Source organism: Rhamphochromis sp. 'chilingali', assembly GCF_963969265.1.
Source record: "Rhamphochromis sp. 'chilingali' genome assembly, chromosome: 6".
NCBI lineage: Eukaryota > Metazoa > Chordata > Actinopteri > Cichliformes > Cichlidae > Rhamphochromis > Rhamphochromis sp. 'chilingali'.
In genome coordinates, this window is record NC_137933.1 from 14345661 (window position 1) to 14367348 (window position 21688).

The window sequence follows — 21688 nt, forward strand, 5'->3', positions numbered from 1 at the left end:
GTGTCTGAAATGAATGATGATGTGCTTATAATGCAGTGCCACCTTGACACCATTAGGACAATGTTTTCACCAATTAAGGTAGCCCGAGCCTAACACTCACTTCCATCCGGCGTGGGTGGAAGCCCATTGTTAAGGGGCAAAAGTTTTATTACCTCTGATAATGATAATAAATGCTTCCTCCCACACACTGTGACCTTCATTACAACATTGATCCCCTAACATCTCTGTTAAAATCCATCACTGGAGCTCTGTTAATGAATGCTCCAAACATAGCAGTGAACCATGCCGATGTTCCAAGGCCTTCTCACGTTCTCTGTAATGAAGTTAATGAGGTATTGGAGAAGTTAACATTTTCAGCAGGAAGGAAGGGTATGACTTTATTTGAGGTGGAAGAGGATAGAAGTGGGATTTAGTCGGTTGAGATGAAGCGTGAACGGAAAAAAAGAAACCAAGGAGGTTGCTCCATTCACACGCTCCAACAGGTCTTGATCACGTGTTTAATCTGACTGGGATGCTTACATACACACACATGTGTGTGCAGGCACATATGCAGACAGGTGCTGTGTGGGGTAGTGACTGTGCGGTGAACAGCTGTGTGTAGGAGATTCTGGGCAGGCTGGGAGATGGCTGTCGCATTCTCCGACTACTGCCGGATGCAGCATTTGACGCTCACATGTGCAGACAGAGGCCAGCTGCGAGGTGCCATTTTAGCCCTCCCACCACACACACACACACACACACACACACACACACACACACACACACACACACACACACACACACACACACACACACACACACACACACACACAGAGTGATATTGTCTCTTTAAGCTAACATTGAGGTAACTCTTTCTCTGCTGTACATCCCAGAATAGGAAAAAAAATAATACAGCGAACGTCCTGTGGGCATATACCTGTACTCTAACCAGCTAGCCAAAGACAAGCTTTATACCTACAGATGCTGGCATAAATATTTAACTGCCCCTTACCCGACCTGAGCACAGGCCATAAGCCCAAGCATCAAAACCCCGTCCCTCCTCCCATCCTGGCTGTCAGTCGCCAGCTAAGTCCTTCTTGGAGCTCGAAGGCTATCTGGGATTTAAGGGAAAAGCCTTTTATCCTGGACTTTCTCTGGAGGCTGGGGTGAGCACATGTCTCATGTCAGCAAAACACCATAAATGCTCCAAGTATCATCTTTTCGGCTTCTCAGAGGTAGCAAACAAAACTTTTCCGGGAGCGCAAACACACGGTGTTGTTTGCTAGTGCAATTTAAGCCATTAGTGGGCCTGCGGTGCTTATGGTTAATTTACACATCTAATTTACACATTAGATTTTTAAAAAATGCATGTTTATGAACCCTTTTTCATATGCATGCATTTCTACTTGTGTGGGTGTACATAAAGGTTGCTCTTGAGGGATTTGATGCTAGATGCTGATTAACCCTTAGGTGGATTGTATATGCTAATCTGGGGAATTAAGCTACCAGCTCACAGGAATGCCATTACTGTCTAGATCCAGACCAGGTGTCCCTGGCTATGGGGGGCAGTGCGCTTATACCCATTGTGTGTGTGTTTGTGTGTGTGTGTGTGAGTGTAGAATGTATTAGTGAGGAAATGACAAGAATGGCTTGCCTGGATCACAATAGCAAATGGAGGGTAACACAAGAAGGACCAGTATGCTAGTATTCACTGGACCGTCTTCAGCTCTTATCACATTTACATCAGCTGTTTATATGAATGCAGATGCTTTCAGCGATTGCTGAACAAATGTTTATGCTCACACCCACATGTTCTCTCTTGGCAGCTACACAGTCACTTGCAATGGACTCTGGCCACTGTATAAGTGCCATTTACTGTTTTATCATTGCTACCGTGGCTCCTTCACATATCCAGTGTGCGCACGAATGTTGGGTATAAATGCTGACTCTTCCAGGTAGCTCAACTGTGACGAGTGGGAGATCGAGTGAGCGTTACCTGTCCCTTTAAAAAAGGTGGCATTAGGAGAGGCAGCAGGGAGGACAGCAGCTGGAGAAGGTAATCCTGTCTCTCCAGGTCAACTATCAGACAAGCTATAGCAGGCCCCACTAACTCTAGCCTAATTAACACACACCAAGAGGGAAATCTTTCCCTCTCAAACCCATAGAATAGCAGACACACGCACACACACACATACACTTCTCCAACCAGACACTTCAGGGTTAACACTTTCCAGCCTCCACACTCGGGAGTTTGACCGGCTCCAACATGCTTTGGCTCCTACTTCTTCACTCTATATTACATCTCTTCTGGGAATCAAGAGACAGATTAGTAGATGGAATTAGATTGCACGGTAAACCATATAAGACTTTTGTTTTTGTAAAATCTCCTCAATAAGTGAGCATTTTATGCCATTTCATGTTTTGCAAATGCCAAACTGAGTTCTTGCAAAGTCTGCCAAATGGGCTAAACAGTCATTTTAATAAATTTACAAAATGTGGAATACTATTTCTACAATGGGGTGTCAATGAAAATTGATTAGTCTGTGGGTTAATTAGAGCACTTAGAGGTTGGAGCTAGAGTGAAAGATTGCATAGCAAGATTACAGTATGCCACTGGCACCAGGTAAATATGTGTATTTGCAGCAAAGAAAAAGCTGATACTGGCACACAAGTAGTGATGGATTTCATTTCAACTGGCAATGTGGGGTGCAACCAGATTGGACTGTAGGAACTAGAACTGTTGTCCAAGGAAAATTTCTGATATTACAGATAAAATAAAAAGGTTAAGGTCTCAAAACAAAACTGGCCATGAGAACAAGAATATTGTTGTTGTGGTTTTTCGTCTCGGGGACATAACTCGTAAATACACATTTACTGTGTTTGTGGAATTTGTGGAACAAAACTAAAACCTAAAATAATGAGATAAAAGGAAGCTAATGTAAAAGCCTCAAAAACTTCAGTATCATGAAAGACCTCTTGGGATTGGGGATAACCAATCCCCGTAGACTGTCATATAAAAGGTCCAACTTTACAGCAAAGACGTTTGGACAGCATTTTGCAAAAAATAACTCTAGTCTTTCAGAATCAGAATCAGAATACTTTATTGATCCCTGGGGGAAATTATTTTTTGTTACAGTGCTCCATTATAAACCAAACTTTATGACTAATCTCTCCTTTTGTAACAACTGGACATAGGGAATTTAAAATAATCTAATTAAATTATGTTAAGGCTTAAAGTTATGCAGGATATGTGACAGGTGGGTGCATTTAGGCCGCTAGCTGTCTGATAGGTGTCACCTCAGCTAATTGGAGTCACTAAAATGCACCTCTTCACTGTGTTTCTAGTGTTGGTGCCTTTTGGAGGATTTTAATACAATTATCTGACAAATTACATGGATTGCTGTGCGCTTAATTGCGCTAATAGCCCATCCAAGAAGAGAGTGAAAGATGAGCATTAGCTGGCTGCGTAGCGCTTTGCATGCTCATCCAAATATGGTCACTTTTTACCTCCAGAAAGGTAAGATGGCATTTCAGGCTTGAAAAAGAGAATACATAAACCTGTGCATAATATACTACATCCATTAAAAAAAACAAACCCTATCAATGGCGCTCTGGATGCACCACTTGGCTCTAACTACCAAAACAGCCAGTCTGAGACTTTCCCTCCGAGTGTCACAAGCCAGGTGGCATGTAACACACACTTCCACAAACACTTGGAGACAGTTGTGGGTGTGCGCGCGACAGGGGTGTTGCAGCCTCGGCGTCTGACCCCTCATCTGCAGCAGTCCTCAACAATTCCTCCTCCTCCCATGCACACCCCCTCTTCAAGTGTGTCTCTGGCTGAATGATGGTAAGGGGGCACTGGGGGCGTGATGGTATCAGGTATCATTTAAAAAAAGCAGTTGTCAGGGCTGGCTGAAAATGGAGCATGACTTTATTCAGTCTAAATTGTAGCCTGGTGAAAACAGCGTGGCCTCTCAGTGCCCTCCCTGCAGTGAAGTGGCCATTTCTGTAAAGCTCTAAGAGTCAGTTTAATGGAACTCTATTAAGTGCTCTGTTTTTATGGGATTGATTTCTCCTCCCTGTTGCGCCAAATGAATATTTCGATAGATTTCTCTGCTCCTGCTAGATGCCAACTGCCATTGAATAAAAATAACATCCCACAGGTAGATTTAATTTAAATGAAGTAAGCCTCACTCATTTTCTAAGTCATCTGGCTTGAGCAGCCTTACTGCTCACTGCGCATTCACACAGTCCACACTTATTTCCCCCCTCTATTAGTCTCACACATAGAAGTGCATGTATGCACATATACATGCAGCTGGTGGGGATTAGAGGAGAGGAAGCAGCGTGAGCACACAGGGTTTCAGAGTCAAAACAACAGAGCTGGACTTGACCTCTGGCCTGTATGGCCATTCATCTGTTGATAACATCAGTCAGTTCTGTACGACAGCTCCAGAGTGTGTGCAGACCCTTAAGTGCACCACAGACAGACAGACAGACAGACAGACAGACAGACAGACAGACAGACAGACAGACAGAGTCTTTAGAAAGAAAACCATATCTTTGACAATTCCTCGCTCCTAAAGGATTTAACTTAAGATAGTGATGACTGGAAAGCATAAGGCTATATGATAATTAATGGCTTCCATTAGAGGGAAAACCCTTCCTCTGCAGTTTTCCTGGTGGATGGAGTACTGAAGTAGCTTAGCTCTGTGTTTCTGCCCTACCTGGAGCTACACACAAGTGCTATCCTGCATGCTAAATAAAGTCTTTCCATCTTATGAAATCCCTCTCTATGGTCCCCATAACTCAAGTTAAATCAAGTCTCTACTTGCTCTTCACATCTCTGCCTCCTCCCTCGTTCTCATCCAAGCATTGTTAATGGGACCATTTCTTGAATTATAATATCCCAGTGTTCTACATCGCACATTCTCCCAGTTTGCGGAGTAAGGCGATAGAACTGGGGCAGTAAATATTGCTCTGATGATGACTGATGAATGTTGTCTCTTCATACTGCACGTAATGTGTGTGAGTCTATGCTAAAATTGTGTGTGTGTGTGTCAGTGCACTGTTGCTGTGGGATGTTAATTTTATCTCCCATCGGGGTAGTGGCTGGGTTGTGGACTAAGTAGAGCCATTTACCAAAGGTTACAGCTGCAGTCATGGATACCAGCAGATGATAAGTCATAGCAATGAACCTTATCTGAGGCAATCGTGCTTTATATTCAGGGCTTCCCTCCGTTTCATTGTTTCTCTCGCTTTCTCTGCTGTCTTTTTTTCTTTTGTCTGTCTGTATTTTTACTTTATTTCACTCTTTTTTCATCTCCTGCTAAGTCTCAAATCTTTTTGCCTGATAGAGAAGCACTAACCAGCATGTAGCTGTCAGTGGGTTGTTATACCGTCTGCCATCTTCAGTGCATCATGGCATCAGTTCTCCTATATCATACCCACTGCCATGGGAATATGGAAATGAGACAGCACCTCTCAACAGGAGATCTCAAAACAATTATCTATACTTCATAGACAGGGATGGTGCTGGGCCACTGCCCAGTGCCCTGAGCTTTCTCATTTCACTAAGAGGCAAAAGCTGCTGACTTGCTGCATTGCCCCAACACTAGATGTTGCCATGTTATGAGCAGAGCTGAGCTACAGACTTCTTTTTTTTTAGTCTGTCCTTGTGTTTGGAGCCAAACAGCAGAAAGAATAGGTATTGTGCGTCAGTCCAGAGTTTTAGGAGAATTAGCTTTCAGTTTGTTTTGCTGAGTGTCACCCTGCCATCTGTTTAAGGAAGCATCCGGAAGTATGATCACTATATTTGTCACTTTATTTGTACAAAACTCCTATTTCTATTCGTGTTAGATAGGTTCAAGAGCACTTTATGATACAGCTTGTAAACTGGCAGTGTTTGCTGTAATTCCAAATTTGAAAAGCTATATTTAAAGACTTTATGTGGGCTTTAGCCAGCGTTATTACCAAAGGCTGTTTGGCGTCGGTGCCAGCCTTCTGAAGCACTTTCAAATATCTATTTTACTTGAGTGTGAGTGTGAGGCAGCAGGGCCAAACTGGGCCTCTTAGACATTCTCCTAACCTTTTGGGAGTGCCCCCGTGCTGCTCGGCCCAGTTGAACTCGTCGTCAGGAGTAATTTTGTAACGTATTTCTGTTTTGGTGTTTATTTCTCTGCTTGTCTGTCTGAGCCTGTGTGTGCATGTAGGGCCGTGACTGTTGCGCTGCCAATCCCTAGACTCTGGGAGGATAAATGTAGGTGAAAAGTGAATTCAGTAATAAGCACTCTGAGCATGTGTGTGAGAAAGATTCTGACTCTTTGCTCGCAAACCGGTCTCTTGCCCAAGGGGGTCTGGTCTGTGGTTTTTAGGCTCCTAAAAAGAAGGAGTGATTAGACAAGCGAGTCAGACTGAGCTGTGCGTCAGTTGCATGACATACCGTGTGTGAGTATAGGATGAATGAACTCTGTGTGGTGGCTGGAGTTCCCCTAGATCAAGCATATGCTGTTTTCAGATGACTGTTTTTAGCAACAGCTGTCAGCCTCTGCTCAGGACATAAAAGTCAAAGATGGAAGGCAAGAAGGACAAGATCTAAAGACTAGGGAGACTTCAAGTAATTCCAGCTATTCTGTTTAGGATTGACACTTTTGATTATGTGGGTCGAGACGACATTGCTGCCTCAGCATGCCAAAGCTTTAGGCGGTAGCACACTGACACACCTGCCTGAGTCAGCTGAGTCAGGGCATGTGTGACAAGAGCATGTGGGTGCGTATATCTTTATTCATGGGAAGACTGAACGTGGGATCAAAAGTTTTTTCTGCTCTTTGGTCGCATGCCCTTTCTTTATCTTTCTCTTTCTCCAGATAGTTTTTTCCTCTAGATTGTTTCCTCCTCCTCCTCCTCAGGCTGCAATGTGTTTCTTGAGGCTCTGTAGGAGGCAATCAGCCCTCCTGTCCTCTCTGTTTTTGTCCTAACAGTCCCATCCTGCCCTGCACACTAGCTCGTCGCAGGCAGTTAAAGAGAGCGTGGAGGTCACCGAAGTTTTAAAGTCATTCAGCTCTTTCTTTGATGTGTTCACCGACCCCCTCCCTCCCACCCCCTACTCAGTTACTGTACAATAATGCATGACTTCACAGTTTACAGTTTACATCCTGCTCCGTGATGCCTCGAAACTGGAAACTTACATCGTGTGTCTTCCTTTCTTGCACGCTAGAGGTTAATTATGTAGGGAATCCTTGAAAGCTTCCACATTTTTTTCCTCAGCACCACTTCTGCTCATCTAAAAACGTTTAAAGCTTGTTTTGTTTCCTCTCTTTTTCCCCCCCGCTGTGTGTGATGTAGGAAATGTAGGAGATGTTTGTCTTTTCAGGCGGGTTCCGTTGCCTTTTGTGTGTCTTGTCTGAAACAGCATGTCAGCCAGGCAGGGCGGCTCTGAGAGGATGTGTGTGTGAGAAAAAGAGTGTGTGCGCGCTGAGCGAAATGTAAAGAGCAGTACGCCTGCCTGCACACACACACAACAGCCTTTGGCCTAATGGGAGCTGACACTCTGACAGGCTCTCTGAGCTCTTTATCTGGGCCTCTCGCCTCACAATTTGTGTGTCTTAAATTGTGTACTGTGTGTTTTTCCCTGCCTGTGTGTGTGTGCATAGATGTGCATGTGTGACCCCAGCGGTGGTAGTCGCCAGGTCCCTAGAGAGTTCTTTAACTCCCTAACAGAGTCAGACTCATTTACATTGAAATGGGAGAGTGGCAGGGCCTCTTTATGGACTGTTTGCTTTTGCTCTATAGAAAAGCCTCAACTCCACCCCTCTCTCTCTCTCTCTCTCTCTCGCTCACGCACACACACACACACACACACACACACTTTGCTTAATGTTTCCACGCACATGCATATACACACATGTAGAGTCATACTATGGGAATTTGCTCTAATGAAGTGCATACAGTTGATTTTTCAACTGGTGAGCTGTCCCGAGCAGCATGTGTGTGTGTGTGTGTGTGTGTGTGTGTGATTATGAGCGATCGAGAAGGGCTGCTGGATCAGGTCTGTGTGACTGTAACCATGTGGTTGTTAGCTGAGTGTTTCTCTTACTCTCATAATGAGAGTTGAAAACAGGGATGATGTGAAGTTCACCAGAATCGCCTCAACTGGGTGGCTCCATAAAGAGGAAGTTCTAAATCTGAACCCAGAAAAGCGTCTGTGTCAGCTCAAGGCAGAGGGTTTCCAAAGTTGGTGGTAGCTGCTAGAGAGAGTGCAGTTCTAATTATAGCTAGGCAGGAAATGAGTGGGGAAAAGTCCTTTCATGATATATGTGATTATAATGTTGTAAGGAAAGTACAGTGCTGATCAGACAGCCCACAACTCCTTCTCAAGCCTACCTCACAGCCTCTTACATATTACAAGAACTCTGTCTTCTTTGCGAGTTCACTTCAATGTTTCCCCGCTATCTCCCTTCTTATTTTCCTCTAAGGGCTTTCTATAAAAAAAGGAGAGAAGAGTGCGCTGTTTGAAGTCAAGTGGCTTTGGTAAAGAGCAAACACAGTCGATGTTTTCCACCTGTCTTGTTCTCTGTTCTTTAATTTCTTCCTGATAAATGTTAACTTAAACCAAGTACCCCTCTCTGCTGCAGCCTCCACCTTCTGAGTAGGCAGGAGTATTTCTTTTAGAGATCACAGAGGATTGTACAGTGGAATCTATATTTAGTCACTTTCTCTGTGTATTCTGCATGCTGTAAATGAGCACAAATGAATATGCAATTGTGTCTATGTTTCATTTAAAAGCTGCGTTATGGTAAACCTAAAGAAACAAAACTTCTTGTGATTTTTGTTGGACAAATGTATGTCTAGTAAGTACAAATTGAGTGTGACAGGATTGGGTGTAAAAAGACCATCTTGGAGAGGCAGAGTTTCTCAGAAGTAAGATTAGAGGTTCACTAATCAGCAAAAAGTATATTTACAAATTGTGGAACAATGTTGAAGCTTTGAGAATTGAGAAGACATTGAATATCTCATTTGTAGCACATAACATCATGAAAAGATTCTGAAGAAAATCTGAAGAAATCTCTGTACGCTGTAACAGTCACAACTGCGTGGTGTCTTGTCGTTGGCCAGCTGCCGCTCCCGATCCTTTGATTCTGACCTGGTGAAAACACACGACTCGAGACAGACTTCTTCATTTCAACAGCTTCTTTATTATCCCATGTACAAGGGGGAACATCACAGCGCAAAAGCCTCCTGCAGATTCGAAGGGGAGTCCCTCGATCTGTTACATTAATACTTTTTCAGAGGTCCTCATTTAGCACCTACTTTCCCTGTTATTTAGTTCTCTGTGTTTCTGTACCCTTCATACACAGTTTTGATCAAAACATCTCCTCCTTCCTTTAACATGCTTATCTGTCCTTTTTTGGTCTTATACATCAATTCATGTCTCTTTCTCTGCACTTCCTCATTTTCTATTCACGTGGGTGGCTGCAACCCCATGGACATGACTGCAAAGGCTCAGGAATGCTCCTAAAAATCATTGCCCGTGAACATGGTTCACCATGCCATCCACAAATGCAGTTAAAAGGTCCACCATGCAAAGAAGAAGGCATATGTAAACTAGATCCAGAAATAGTTGGGGTCCATTATTGTCTATGGAGCTAGAAGCTTGCACATCTGGGAAGGCACCAAAGGTATATGCAGGGTTTAAAAGCAGGGGAACTCCAGGCCTCAAGGGCCTGTCCTGCAGGTTTCAGATCTCACCCTGGGTCAACACACCTGAATCGAACGATTAGTTCATTACCCAGCCTCTGGAGAACTTCATGACATGTTGAGGAGGTAATTTAGCCATATAAATTAGCTGTGTTGGCTCAACGACACATCTAAAGCCTGCAGGACACCGGCCCTTGAGGCCTGGAGTTCCCCCACCCCTGGTTTAAAGCAACATATGCTCCTGTTCAGACATCTTTTTCAGGGAAAGGCTTTGCAGACTTCAGCAAAACAATGCTAAACTCTATACCACATCTAACAACTAACAACAGCATGGTTTAATAGTGCAAGGGTCTGAGTGTTGAACTAGCCTCTGTGCAGTCCAGAGCTTTCACCAACTAAAAAAATGTGGGCATCATGGAACAAAAGATACAACAAATAAGACCCAGGACTGCTGAGCAGCTAGAATCCTATATCAGACAAGACTGGGACAACATTCCTCTCCCAAAACTCCAGGAACTGGTTTCCTCAGTTTCCAGATGTTTACTGTTGTTAAAAGAAGAGGAGTTCCTACACAACATGGCCGTACCACTTTTTGAGATATGTTGCTCCTCAAAATGACCCCATTTCTTTTTTAAAAATATTGTATTTTCTCAGTTTAATCACTTGATATGGTTTCTATGTTCTGTTGTGAATAAATTATGGCTTAATAAGATTTACAAAACATTGCATTTTGTCTTTATCTACATTTTACTCAGCATCCCATACTTTTTTGAAATTGGTGTTGTAAATCTTTGCCAAAACGAACATATTCCAAAAATCTTTAATGACGATAAAGTTAGGAATAAATATGCTAAGGAGATAAAGAGAAGGAATAAAAGCATCTTCATTCAGCCTTAAGCTCCTTTGTTTTAGTAAATTTAATAACAATGACAACTAGAGAAAATATTAAAATAAAACGGATAGCAAAGACCTAAACCCTAATTTTGTATAATGAAAGCATGAATGAAGCACCTGTGAGCCCCTTACATGCTCTAGATCAACAGCCACACACTATATGAGAGGCACCATGCCCCTCAGAGTAACATCTATGGCTATATTGACTTTTAAGTATGGTTTTAGAATGCAAAAATTAATTTTAGGTTAGTTTTACATATATGTGTACCACTTCCTTTTCCCTCCTTAGATGAGTCATCGCGTGTGCACGTGCGTGAGTGCATGTGTGGTGAGTTAGTCACCGCAGCAAGAGCAAGGCACTCTCTTGCCTCCCTGTGATGAGATCCAGATGGAAATTTTCAGTGGATTGCCCGCTCTGCTAACCATTATAGTTCCTAAAATGTTCCCAAAATATTTTTCTTCTTTCTCCAGAAGTATCTTGTGCCTTAAGATAGTTTTATGCTGCAACGGGCGGTTTTCAGCTCGTTCGTGCACTTCATGAACACGCGCTACTAAAGCCAGCAGTGACATGTACTAGATCAAAAGGTTATTTCTTGTTATAAAGATCATCCAAACATTACCTGAATCCACTCACATCAAGACAAGGAACCATTTCTGTTTTTTTCCAGACTCTCCCTCGGATGTTTCATTTGCATCACCACAAACCAGATCAAAAGGATCTCTCTATATCCACAGTCTTTGGTTCTAAGGAACTCATGCCAGGAGCTTAGCGTGCACTCACACACACACACACACACACACACACACACACACACACACACACACACACACACACAAAATCGTACTGTACATCCAAACAGAGTCAAAAAGAGTGTTTTGAGTGGTGACAAACAGACCCACCAGGGACCAAGCAAGAAGGCTTTCAAGTTTGGCCAAGTGGTCTACCGCTCATCCCATCCATCAGCCCCCCTCTGGGTATGGGACACAGATCCAGGGTCAGCTAATATTCACAAAAACTCAAAGCCATACACAACAATAGTCCGAGATGTTATCCAAACTGTGTGGTGATAGATTTGTTTTCTGTTTTGTGTTTGGACTTCCTGGTTGGGATTTGGTGTTTTTGGCTGTACTCAGTGACACCAGCTCAGGAAGAATAACAAGGGTAGTACTCTTTATGCTTGAGAAACAAGAACCAGGCGTGGGGAGGGTTGCCCAGAGATAATACTGTGTGTCTGTATGAGTCAGAAAAGTTGAAAGACAGGAAGAGAAAATTGCTACATATATATTTGTGTTAGTATATTAATCATTTACATTGCCAAATGGTCAGGTTTGGACTTTGTAAAATATAAATATCAACAACATAATTCTATTTTATTTCGATTATATGATGTTCTGTATGTCTGAGTCTAAGAAAATTTTCAATCAGGGTTCCTCAGCTGTGTTTTGATGCTTTGTTTCTGTGGTTAATATTGTACATTATGCTTAAATTTGCGAAACTGTGGGAAATAAACCTTTGTGTGCCTTTTGTAAGTCTTCACACATTCAGATAAATATGCAACGTGCGCTGGTACTGAATCTGTATATATTTATGAGCCACTATTATTGTGTGGCATTGTGACCTCTGAGCAGAGCTTCATGTTTGCATAAAAGAAAGCTCCTGCTGAGAAAACACCTACAGCTCATGAATTCTTTCCCAGTGCAGCAAGGTCAAGCAGTTACTTCAGCAGTGTTCACACCTGGCATTAACATGCGTCCTGGGTGATCTGATCAAACTCAAAGTACAGGTGTGACTGCTTACGCCACATTTGGAAATTGTGTTTGTGACATATGGCTAGATTGTTTTCTCCTGTAATAATTAAATAAATAAAATATGATGCCTCAAACCCTGAATTGGAATAAGCAAAAAAGAATGGATGGACGATACAGACACTTATTTATGCTCCAGGTTTGCAATCAAGTGTGTACGCTTGGTGCTGGTGTAACCCGTTCATGCGTTACGCCTGTTGTTCTGCGTTGTGTTCTGGCGTGAAAGTAAGAGGCAGGAGACAGTACTGAGTCTTTGGCTCTTTACTGCACATCTGCAACACAGAAATATGCGTTCGATCTGTGTGTGTCATGCGACTGCCAGTACACCTCTCCTCCGGCCATGCTGAAAGGAGCTGTGCCTGCAGCTTCATTAATGTACATTAATGTAATGAATCAAATACAACAAATTGTTTTAAAACATTAACTTAAGCTCTCAAAAACAAAAAGCACAAAATAAATAATATGTCACTGAAAAAACATCAAAACAACTTATAAGAACAATAAATGAAAGACTGCATCTCCAAAACATAAGAACATCTCCATACCTGCAACACAGAAATATGCGTTCGATCTGTGTGTGTCATGCGACTGCCAGTACACCTCTCCTGACGAAGGAAAAAAAGAGTGCATGCTGTTAAAAAAAGAGAGACTGCCGCGAGTACGCTCTCAAGCCGCTAGCGATCAGGCTAACTTAGCATGCTAGCATTTTAGCTGCGTTCTCGACTAAAACTCATTATATGTGTATATTAGTGAACTCCGCCCTCCACAAAACTTATCCCGAATGAGTCTCTTAATGACAAACAAAAACGCGGCGGTTCGGCTGTATTCACACTGCAGCTTGGGATCCAAACAAACTTTAATTAGCTGAGAGCAACGTGGCAGTGACTTACCTCCGGCCATGCTGAAAGGAGCTGTGACCGGGGCACACATGCACGCGCCTACGTCACCACGCAGCGCACACATGCACATGAACGCACACAGACTCAGATCACACAGGTAGGAGAGTGAGATGCAAAAATGACATATTTAATCCAAAAAAAGAAAGTGTTTTGGGTGAAATTCACAAGTATTTAACACATATGTTACATTCACCCCCCCTGAATTTCACCAAAATCACTACACATCTGAATGGTACTGCAGTACCAAGAGGCACAACGATGCTGAACTACCATCACCTCCGGAACAGGCAACCCAAGGATCTTATCCCATAGTTCAGTTAAAAAACTATCCATAAATGGATTAAAAGAAGTTGGATAGGTTGATCAGGCCTCCAACCCTTTCAGAACACAAAGGTGCAGCCTACACCTCATCAAACGTGGTCCCATAAAGACGCCCAGGGTGGGTGTCATGATGCCTCAAGCAAGTACAACACATTCATAATACGCAATGGGATGACCAAAAAAAAACAGTCTATGTCAGAGGCCGAGCCTCCCGTGGCGGTAACAGGCCCCATGTAATAGGCTTCTGGACCATGTTTTCTATCAGCCTGTTGACTGACTTTACCACCCGACCTGCTCTGGTAACCACTCTGCTTCGAACATTGGCATGGTCAGAGTCATGTCTTGGCAAGTTGGATGGCTGCCCAGTATACGGCTGACCAGAGGTCTGATTGATGTCTGAGCCAGAAACAGGAACAGTCTGCGGAACAACAGCGTCCCCATGACAGGCACCTGGAACAGAATCTGTGCCAGACTGTGTCAAATCAGAGGTAGCGGAACAGTCAACCGGAGTAGGAAGAGCAAGGTGCTGGGCCTGACCAGAAGGGCTTGCTGAAGTGTGCGTTGTGCAAGTCTGAGAGTCAGGTAGGGCATTGTCCACATCCGCACCATCACATGAACCATGCTGACGATCCGTGGACTGTGAGGCATGCTCTCCTGCCACAGAATCCACATCCACTCCATGGCTCAAATCCGAAAGGACCCACAAGGAAGTCCTTGCTGCGGTAGACTCTGTCTCTAGACTGCCAGGGTCCTCCAGATCCCCACAATCACTGAGATCCCCCTCACTGGAGAAAAAATCTAGGGACTGACTTCCCAACGAATCCTGGACAGGAAGGAAACTCACGTCCAACAGAAGGTTTCTGTGTACAACCTTACTCTGGCCTGAAGAGCCACTGATCCTGTAAATGTGGGTCCTGGGATGCCTCTCCACAACAGTGTAAACCTGAGGCTCCCACTTGTCTGCAAGTTTCTTCTTGCCCCGCTCGCCTTTATTGGCAAGCAGGACGCGATCCCCAACGTTCAGAGACACACCTTTGATTTTCTTATTGTATTGACGAGCCTGATGCTCCTGCTCATTGCTGGTGTGCTCCCGGGCGATCTTGGCAGCCTCAGACAAGTATGACAGAAGAAGCTTGGAGTAGCCGTTAAAGTCCACCACAATGGGATCATGCAAAACAGACTTGAACATAACGTCGACCGGTAGTCGTGGGACACGGCCGAACATCAAGTAGAATGGGGCATATCCAGTAGTCTCGTGAACAGTTGCATTATAAGCAAAGGTCAATGTCTGAATCTGCTGCGGCCATTCCTGTTTGGCTCTGAGAGGGAGAGCTCGCAGCATGTTGCCAAGTGTGCGGTTGAACCGCTCCGTGCCCCCATTGCCCATAGGGTGATAAGCCGTAGTGTGAGACTTGGCAACGCCCGAAATCTGCAGAAGCTCAGAAAATAATTCACTCTCAAAGCTGGGACCTTGGTCTGAGTGAATACGCTCAGGGAAACCATATACACAAAAAACACAGTCCCATAACTTTCTGGCAACCTGCTTGGCAGTCTGATTCTTGCACGGGAAAGCAAAGGCCATTTTCGTGAAGTGGTCAGTTGCCACAAGCACATCAACAGAGCGCTTCTTTTTGTCCTCTGCTGACCAAAAGTCAATGCAGATGAGCTCCATGGGAGCAGAGGTCTTAATGCTCTCTAATGGGGCTCGTGCTGCAGGCTCTGGAGTCTTGGCAAGTATGCACCTTCCACAGCACCGAACATGCTCCTTCACATCCCTCTCCATATTGGGCCAGAAAAAACGTTGCCTTGCTAGGTGGAGGGTGCGAACTTGACCCTGGTGCCCTGCCAAATCGTGGACACCTTTCAAGGCCTGCACCCGTAAATTCACTGGCAACACCAACTGGAGTCTCTTTGTTTTGCTCACAGGGTCTCTCATCTCCCTGTAGAGAATGCCATCCCAAACCTTGAGCCTCTCCCAGTGCTTCAATAGGGCCAGTGCCCTGGAATCCATACCATGTCTCTCACGCCTGGAAGGGTGGCAGGACAGCGGAGATGACGGGATCTTGAAGTTGGTGGTCCTCCAGCTCATGTAAGGTAAGTGATGGCAGTACATCATTGCCCACTGGTTGCAACTGCTGAACAAGGTAGAGAAGGGAGGCAGCTCTATTCTCCGCAGCGGTTTCCCAGTAATCATGGTGAACCAAGGTAGCCGTGACTTCCGATGAACTGTAGGAATCTTCTGAGGTCAGAGCTGGAACAGGTTGTTGGGCAACCTGAATATTTTGGACACCAAACCTGAAAGCGTCCTGCACCTCATGAGCCGCCGCACCTTCTGCATTCCGCACCTTCTGCATTCCGCACCAAGTGCTCGTAGGGCTCCTGAAGCAAGCGCCCACCAATAGAATAGGTGAAGGGGTCACGACTAAGTGCATCTGCTACAACATTCTTTCGACCTGGGATGTACCTCAAATCAAAGTTGTAGGATGACAGCTTGGCCACCCACCTTTGTTCATAAGCGTCCAGCTTGGGTTTGGTCAATACATGAACGAGCGGGTTGTTGTCAGTCCACACTGTGAACTGGTGCCCCTTCAACCAGTGGCTGAACTTTTCAGAGATGCTCCACTTCAGGGCCATGAACTCAAGGCGATGGGCTGGGTATCTCTGCTGTGACCTGCTTAGTGCTTTGCTCGCAAAAGCAATAGGGCGTGCCTTATCCCCGTCGATAGGCAATTGTGATAAAACCGCTCCCAGTCCATCCAGAGAAGCATCCACAGACAAAATAAACGGTCGTGAAAAGTCAGGGTGAGACAACACGGCACAGTTAAGGAGGTCGTCCTTCAGTTTATGAAAGGCCTTGTCACATGCAGGGCTCCAATCTGCAGCAGTCAACTTCCTGAACATGCCAGCACCCCTCCCAGCGTGACTAGTCCGTCCCTTCCTCTTCTGACCAGCCGTCAGAGCAAACAGAGGCTTGGCAATGGCTGAGCAACCAGGAATGAAGCACTGATAGAAAAAGACCATTCCTAAAAAGGACTTAATCCTTTTCACAGAAGGAGTGCAACCATCCTTCTCCATTAGAGCCTCCTTTGGCATCTTGGAAATCACTTCCACCTTAGCTGGGTCCACAGCCACTCCGGTCTGGTCGATGACATGACCAAGAAACCTGACTGACTTCCGCAGCAGATGACACTTCTTTGGACTCAACTTGAGATTGTTGTCTCTCAACCTTTGAAAAACAGCTCGGAGCCGGCACAGGGCTTCCTCTTCAGTGGGAGCAAAGACCAGGAGGTCATCCAAGTAGCAGAGCAGACTGGTGAAGTTGAGGTCACCAAAGATGTTCAGCATCATGCGCATAAATGAAGCTGGGCTATTGCAGAGCCCTTGTGGCATCCGGTTGTATTCGTAGAGGCCAACAGGCGTTGTGAAAGCGGTGTACTTCTTATCCTCCTCACACATTGGAATGTTGTAAAACCCAGAGGTTAAGTCCATCGTGCTGAAGAAGGCATTGCCCCCAAGCGCGGCAAGGCAATCCGCTTGGTGAGGGAGTGGGTGCGCATCCTTAAGAGTCCGCGCATTCAACCACCTGAAGTCCGTACAAATCCGCAATCCACCATCCTTTTTCCAGACCATGACGAGGGGGGATGCATACTCGCTGATGGATTTGCGAATAATCCCTTTCTCCTCCATGTCAGTGAGTACCTGCCTTAGTTGTTGGTAATGAGCAGGGGGTACTCTTCTGTAAGGCATACGGAATGGGCGTTCATCAGTCAGGTGGATCCGATGTACAAAGCGTTTAGCTTCGCCACAGTCAAGCGGGTGTCTAGAGAAGATGTCCTCATACTGCTCAATTAGCTCAACAAGCTCTCTCTTTGATTGTAAGCTGGCATGGCATGAGTCAATGTCAAGATCACCCAAACCTAGGGAGCACAACCTGTCATTCAAGTCGGCCTCAGTAGCAGCTGGTCCACTGACTGGTACCTGGGCCATACTCGCCATCTTGCAGGAGTCCTGCTGGAAATCAAGGTCCTCCACCGCAAGGCAAGATGAAACGACAGCAACCCTCGAGTTGCGTTTCAAGGTTAGTGGTTTTGAGGAGAGATTGGTCATCTTCAATGGCACCCACCGATCACCCCACATGGATGTGATCACCCGGCCAACAAGAACGTCTCTCGGCCCAGACCCAGAGGTGCAAGGTTCCACGATGATCGTGCTGCCTGGAGAGACTGGCACATTGCTGGGCAGCCTGCCCCATACCAGATGCTCACACCGTGGGGAGTAGTGTCACAGCACGAGGCAGTTTCACAGTGCCAATTTTGTCAGGAACCTCCTCACCCCTCCATCTGGTGGTGCACGACATCATGTCCAAGAAGTGCTCATAGTCAAGAAGCGAGTGCTTGCTTCCCACAGACACAAGCTTCCAATAGTCATCAGAATGTTTCATAACTCGCATCAGGTACTTGAGAACATTGGAGCCAATGATGAGCTCATCACGCTGGCCCGACACTACCAAAACTGGTACAATGCATTTCACACCGTGGACAGTAAGTGTCAAGTCATAAACGCACTTTGGGTGGGTCTGCTTCCCACCACAGCCAACCAGCACAATACGTTCGGCCGACTGCGGTCCACTCACAAGAGCCCCAGCCTCTCTAAGTGACTTCTCGGCCTCTTCACTCATAGTGCAAGCCATAGACCCGGAATCCATCATGCCCCTCAAGTTAACCTTGTCATTCACTGCAACTTGGGTGTAGAACAATTCACTAAATGTAGGCACTACTGCTGGTCCCTGAACCACGACACGGTATCCCTCTGGCATTGTTGAACAGGTGTTGACATAAAGAATTTCGAGATCCGATTCATCATGATTGAGGGTATTAGGTTCATCCCCCACACTGCCCCTCTCCAAGTGTGGGTGATTCAGTTTTCCGAAGGCCAACCCTGCCTCGCGACAGCCCCGGCCTCCCGTCCCTCACGACGACTGTGACAGTCCTTTTTCCAATGACCAGGAGCAAAGCATGCAAGACAGAGATTCTCTCTCCTGCAGTGCATGTGAGTGGAATGACCAGTGTTGCCACAGACCTGACAACTCTTCTTAAGAAAGGGCCCGCGGGTAAAACGCTGCGAAGATGCAGATGCAGGGACTGTAGTCTGCACATTCTGACATGCAATCACGCGATCCAAGAGGCTGATCAGAGCGCGCATGCCAGTCACATCAAAAGCTTGGGTGTTAGTCGAACCAAGCTCGCAACCAACTGACTGCTGACTAGATTGAGTGGACACAGTGTACGTTGGTGACTGTTGGAACTGAGGAGTAGGAGTAGGCACCGGACAAGAAGACACTGACGTCCCAGAAGGACAGGTTGTCGAAACATCAGCTAGAACAGGAGTGAAGCAAGCTGCTGTGGGCGAAAGCTGACAAGCAAGGTTTGAGGCTGGTGCTGTAGGCTGAGACTGCAAGGCGACACTGGCCTGCCCAGGCTGTGATGCCATCGCTTCTTGAGGCACAATAGAGCAGTTGTGGCTAACCTCTCTCCTCTGTGAGGTGTGGAAACTGCCCTGACTGCTTGCCCTGAGTTCACGCTGGAAGCTATCAATGCGTTCTTGAACCTCAGTGGTTGTCCACTCCTCAGCTGCTTTGATGCTGAGCCTGTTCAAGAGGATGGGGTCAGGGCAATACTTGATGAACATCATCGAGACCTCACGCCCTGGATCCTCAACATTACGCCCCTGCCTACGCAAGCACTCGTCAGCAGCGTCAATAGCATTGTTTAGCCTTATCCAATATTCCATCACTCCCTCATGTTGTAATGGTTTCGTGTTATAGAAGTCAGCCATAGGCATAGAAGAGTAAGACAATACACTAAAGTGCTGTTTCAGAATGTCAAATATCAATTCAGGAACCTGGACATGGTCAAGTGAGGGGTTGTGACGTAGGGTGACCCTCACTACATCCTTAGCCTTCCCCATCAACCTAGCCAATATGTCACGTGATCGCTGATCTGTTGGTGTGTTGCGTTTTACAAAGTACATTTCCATCATTTCAACCCATTCATGAATGGAAAATTTATCACTGCCATCACCCCTGAAAACTGGTGGCTCCTTGACGTCTGATTGCAAGACAAGTTTCACCCCAGACAAATTTAGCTCAGGGGGTCCCTGCTCAGCCTTAGAGCTTTCAGTAGGCATACTGGTCCCCTTATCACCTTGCAGCTGGGCTACAATGGACTGACCAATCTGATTGGCCAAATCTGAGATGAGTGTACTCAACTCAGCACTGCCAGCTGTCTGCGGGGTCTGAATGTCACAGGGGGGAACCTGGAGACGAGTGGAACAAAACTTGGGAGCAAATGACACACCAACTTTAGGTGTCTGAACCCCATCCCCAAGAAACCACCCTCGCCCCATACCAACATTAGAGGAAACCTCCCCATCAGGAACACCAGTTGCCTCTGAACCAGATGCTGACTCCATAATGATGAATAAAGCACAATCACAAGAAACAAGATTCCAAATAGTGCAACTGTACAAAAGCAAACACAGTATTCTTAACTAACACTTAATGTTATTCAGGATGAGAATTGAGCAGATTAAATGTCCAAGCTCATTCAAAAAGTCCCACACAAGTTAGGAAAAGCAACCAACTTGGAACGAGGGCAATTGTGAAGAGCTCCCCACGGTGATCGAGATGACGTCGATGCTTGATGAATCCAAAGGGTCACGGCACCAATGTAACCCGTTCATGCGTTACGCCTGTTGTTCTGCGTTGTGTTCTGGCGTGAAAGTAAGAGGCAGGAGACAGTACTGAGTCTTTGGCTCTTTACTGCACATCTGCAACACAGAAATATGCGTTCGATCTGTGTGTGTCATGCGACTGCCAGTACACCTCTCCTCCGGCCATGCTGAAAGGAGCTGTGCCTGCAGCTTCATTAATGTACATTGTTGTATTTGATTCATTACATTAAATTGTTTTAAAACATTAACTTAAGCTCTTAAAAACAAAAAGCACAAAATAAATAATATGTCACTGAAAAAACATCAAAACAACTTATAAGAACAATAAATGAAAGACTGCATCTCCAAAACATAAGAACATCTCCATACCTGCAACACAGAAATATGCGTTCGATCTGTGTGTGTCATGCGACTGCCAGTACACCTCTCCTGACGAAGGAAAAAAGAGTGCATGCTGTTAAAAAAAGAGAGACTGCCGCGAGTACGCTCTCAAGCCGCTAGCGATCAGGCTAACTTAGCATGCTAGCATTTTAGCTGCGTTCTCGACTAAAACTCATTATAAGTGTATATTAGTGAACTCCGCCCTCCACAAAACTTATCCCGAATGAGTCTCTTAATGACAAACAAAAACGCGGCGGTTCGGCTGTATTCACACTGCAGCTTGGGATCCGAACAAACTTTAATTAGCTGAGAGCAACGTGGCAGTGACTTACCTCCGGCCATGCTGAAAGGAGCTGTGACCGGGGCACACATGCACGCGCCTACGTCACCACGCAGCGCACACATGCACATGAACGCACACAGACTCAGATCACACAGGTAGGAGAGTGAGATGCAAAAATGACATATTTAATCCAAAAAAAGAAAGTGTTTTGGGTGAAATTCACAAGTATTTAACACATATGTTACACTGGTAAGTAGAGAGGAATGCTTCAGGATGGGCATCTGGAATAAAGTCTTGGCCAAATGAAACACAGGGATCATAAAGAATTAGATTTCCACACTGGATCGGCCTAGTGGTTACTGGTGGGAATCTGTGCTGCTGGCCGAAGACAATGAAAGAGGAAGGCGTGTTAGAAGGCAGCAAGAGAGGAGGAAAGGCAGTAATTTGGAGGAGAATAGGGACTTGGATGGTGCGTTCCTGAATAAGTTGCAAGTGGGAAATTCTGAATTCCCAGTCAAAATCTCTTTTGTGGATCACCCCCTCAATTCGGATTTCCCACTTGGAAAATTAGAACAGAACAACATACCTGAAGTCAGCAGTCCAAGGTGGCAGCACTGAATGTAAACAGTAGTAAATCTGTTCACTTTTAATCTGTGCTGCCACTGTTATGTATTTTCTGTTTATGGCTGATCAA

At 45.4% G+C, this 21688-nt stretch overlaps 1 protein-coding gene across 5 annotated transcripts; it reads right to left on the reverse strand.

Annotated features, from left to right (window-relative positions):
• Positions 1 to 12040: 12040 nt before the first annotated feature.
• Positions 12041 to 21233, reverse strand: LOC308398383 (uncharacterized protein). Of its 5 annotated transcripts, none has more exons than XR_013971948.1 (3): positions 21044 to 21233; positions 13269 to 20486; positions 12041 to 12983 (listed from the first exon to the last, which is right to left on the reverse strand). XR_013971948.1 is itself a non-coding variant. In XM_080884959.1 (2 exons), exon 2 carries the CDS (start codon positions 15790 to 15792, stop codon positions 13789 to 13791), a length of 2004 nt encoding a protein of 667 aa, XP_080741085.1. In that variant the 5' UTR covers positions 15793 to 20486; positions 21044 to 21233; the 3' UTR covers positions 12042 to 13788. The 5 variants fall into 5 exon arrangements, 3 of the variants coding, with proteins under 3 accessions (XP_080741085.1, XP_080741087.1, XP_080741086.1); XR_013971949.1 differs by having other exon boundaries at positions 12042 to 12710; XM_080884959.1 differs by having other exon boundaries at positions 12042 to 20486.
• Positions 21234 to 21688: the final 455 nt, after the last annotated feature.

Excerpts from the sequence above, each read along its gene's own strand:
- LOC308398383 (XM_080884959.1), bottom strand. The coding sequence starts at position 15,792 with ATGATTACTGGGAAACCGCTGCGGAGAATAGAGCTGCCTCCCTTCTCT.